This window comes from Aptenodytes forsteri, unplaced genomic scaffold (genome assembly GCF_000699145.1).
Source record: "Aptenodytes forsteri isolate BGI_AS27 unplaced genomic scaffold, ASM69914v1 Scaffold393, whole genome shotgun sequence".
NCBI lineage: Eukaryota > Metazoa > Chordata > Aves > Sphenisciformes > Spheniscidae > Aptenodytes > Aptenodytes forsteri.
In genome coordinates, this window is record NW_008796190.1 from 41094 (window position 1) to 44324 (window position 3231).

The 3231-nt window shown below is 55.5% G+C and overlaps 1 protein-coding gene across 1 annotated transcript; it reads left to right on the top strand.

The window, feature by feature from the left end:
- Positions 1-1026: 1026 nt before the first annotated feature.
- Positions 1027-2684, top strand: LOC103906138 (Fc receptor-like B; the record flags this gene model as incomplete). Its single annotated transcript, XM_009287977.1, is given in 6 exon segments — positions 1027-1063; positions 1664-1684; positions 2068-2253; positions 2256-2315; positions 2522-2643; positions 2646-2684. Coding segments are annotated over 6 exon segments (465 nt in total), but the record flags the coding sequence as incomplete, so codon positions are not given.
- Positions 2685-3231: the final 547 nt, after the last annotated feature.

The window sequence follows — 3231 nt, forward strand, 5'->3', positions numbered from 1 at the left end:
TGTCAAAAATTAGAATAAGCTTTTCTTTTTTTTTTTTTTTTCCTTTTGTGATGGCACTGTGTGTCCTACTGCAAGGCTCTTGGAGGTGTGGAGGAGCTCCCTGCAGCACGCCTTGGTTCTTGGAAAGTTGATGAATTCAAGGACTTGGCTTCTTTAGTGAAGATGAGCTTCAAGTTCAGGGGTTACATTGGTGCTTTTGGTTGTGTTTCAAGTCTGTCTGTCCCAAAGCCAATGGGACATGCTCAACTGATAAATCAGATGCAGGCAAAGACCGTGGGGCAGACTTGGTCTGTGCTTCACTCTCACATGTTTCAGGGCAGCTCTGCTGAAATGTGGTTTCTACAAGAACTTGCATGGTGCACAGGATCCCATAACTAGTCCTGTGCCTGTCGCAACCCATCCAACCTGGTCCACGTCAGGGGCAAGCAGCGGAAACAAGCCTGTTTCTTTCCCATTGGTGCCTGATCTCTGGCATAGGGAAAGTTTTTCCAGGAAGGCAGGGAGAAAGCTCCAAAGAAGTCACAAATATGACCCCAGAAGAGCCCAAGACTCCTGCTGCTTGAGGACTAGGCAGGTGCTGGCTTGTGGATGGACTCCAAGACACTGGGGAAGGTGGGAAACCACACGTAGCAAAAAGTCTTGTGAGAGGAGGATCTGTCAAAACCCCTTTTCTCTGGGTGGAAAAAAACCAGCAAATGACGACAGCCACCCAGGAGGAGCAGAGTCTCCAAGGGAGTGGAGGAGGGATCTCAGAGGGGTTACATGAAGCAAAGGCTTTATGGGGCTGTGGTTTCCGGGGACAGAGCGAGCTGTGAATCCTCTATGAAGTGAGGGGGAAAAAAAAAGTGCATTCAGGCACAGTCATTACGGCAACACAGAGGCTTCTGGTTAACTGGGCTTTTTCTTTGCGTCATCATCATCACAACAATAACGAAAGCCATTTCCTTCCTCTTTTTCTCTCTGTGCAACGGACGTCACTGTCACGCTCTGTGGGAAAGTCACCAAGTGCTGTACCCCCAGCCTGGGATGGCAGGGAACAGAGCTCTGCTCCTCCTGGGTGAGTGTGGCAAAGGGGGCTGGTGGGGAGCATGGCGGGGTCTGGTGCCTGCTGTCCTCCCAGGGGATGGACAGCCTGTGTGGATGCCAGGAGGTAACACGTGTCCCCAAAGAGCCCCAGTGACCCAGTGAGCTTCAGGGGCTGGAGGACAGAGGCTCCATCACCAGCACAAGCTCTGCTGGGCACTTGCTCCTTGTACCTCTTTGGGGCATGTCTGGATGGGGTTTTACTCTGCCCAGGGAAGGGGAGATTTTTGTTTATCCTGCCAGTCTGAGGAGGTTTGGATGGAGCAGTGGTCGTCCCTGTCACAATGTAGGCTCAGGGCTTCCTCCTTTGGGTGGTCCCATTTGTTGGGGAGGAAGGAAACTGGGGTCCAGCAAGGCTGGTGGGTATGAATGTGGTGAGGATGAGGATGCCATGGTCTGGGGCGATGGGGAGTTGCTGGTGGGTATCTCAGGGACCTGGCAGGCCTTGTCAAACCCTCCCCTGCCCCAGGATGGCTCATGTCCAAGGCCAGCATCACTCCTCTCTATGCCAGGGACACTGCAGGAGACCTGGCAGGCACATCCCAGGGGTGCTCATCCCTTCTTCCTTTCCTCCTTTCAGCTCAAGCCCTTGTCCTTGCTGGTGAGTCTCTTTGCTTGCAGATTTATGATGACAGCCCTTGGGGCCCTGGACAGTTCTTGCTGAACAAGGTGACAGGGCCTGGTGTCCCCTCAAGCAGCAGCAGGGCACGGTGTGACTCTGCTGTCCCTCCATGTGCCGCCTGGCTCAAAAGATGCCAGGCAGCACTGGGCACCGGACACCAGCCCTGCTGCCTCTCTGAAAGATTAGACAGTCCCCCAAAATCCCACCAGTGCCCTAGAAACCCCAGTGAGCACTGGGGTTCTGCCCTCTTCCCCCATCCCAGCCTATGTGCTCAGGATTGAGGGCTTGCCGCCATGCATGCTGTTGTGCTGATCTCTGCTCCATCCTGCTCTTCCCTCCTGCCTGGACCTTCATGGCTGCAGAGACAGCCCTGCTGACCCTGGACCCACCCTGGAGCATGATACTTCCAGGAGACAGCATGACCCTTAGGTGCTGGGGCTCCCATTCGCTGCGGCAGCACCCCACAGCTTGGTACAATGGCAAGCTCTTGGCACCCACAGACATGGACACCTACAGGATCAGAAATGCCAGGCAAAAACAAACGGGCAGAACGAGTGCCAGAGCCTTGGCTCCACACACAGCAACCACGTCACCCTGACTGTCTCCTATGGTGAGTGACATGACCCAGGGATGAGCCCTGCTATCCCCCTGCCCCAGGACCACTGGGCTTCGCTGTGGACCTACTCGTCCTGCCCTGGGACAAATGAAGCTCCTCTGGGGTTAACGAAGGCAATGCTGTTGGGTTTGGGGTGCTGCAAACTGGGCTACGGGGGCTTTTTGCCTCCCCTCCTCTGCAAAATTTGTCCCTCTTTCCAGTGCCCCTTCCAGCTGCTGCTCTCGGGGTCTCTTTCGGACTGGCTGATCTCCGGGTCCTGTCGTACATGATGTTCAAGGGGGAACTGCTGCCCATGCAGTGCTGGGGATGGGTTGGGGGGGACACACATCTTCGGTGCGGTATTACAGAAATGGAGCTGGGATCACTGCGCGATACGCCTTGGCAGAGCAGCATTCCATCTCCTGACCTGAGACCCACCACAGTGGCAGGTATGACTGCTCCTTTTCATTGCTAACTAAAAGGTAGTCTTGGGTTTTATATGTTTCCACTGGAGGTAAGGAATTTCTGTGTCTTTGGACCCTCTGTCTTCCCAGGGTCTCATCTGGTGGGAGCTGCAGGACAGAGAGGGTGAGGGGGTCTGTATGATGTCTGAGCTGGGGCTGTGCCACCAATGCCAGTGCAGGAAACCCGGCATCTGCCCACCACCAGAAAAAGACCTGCCTGTTCACAACCCCCAGCCTGACGCTCCCCGCACCCACCTCAGGGTCTTGGCCCTGCACAGCCTTGGTGGGGTGGGATGATTGTCCCTTCTCTCCTGCATCCTGAGAGATGATGCAGCCCCAGAAGGTCCATCTGACAAGATGGGCCCTGTCTCCCCCCCCACCGTGTTCGTCTTTCCTCCCCTGCCCTCCCATCTTGCCTCCCCACAATGCCAGTAAACCCGGCATCTGCCCACCCCACCCGTCTCCCC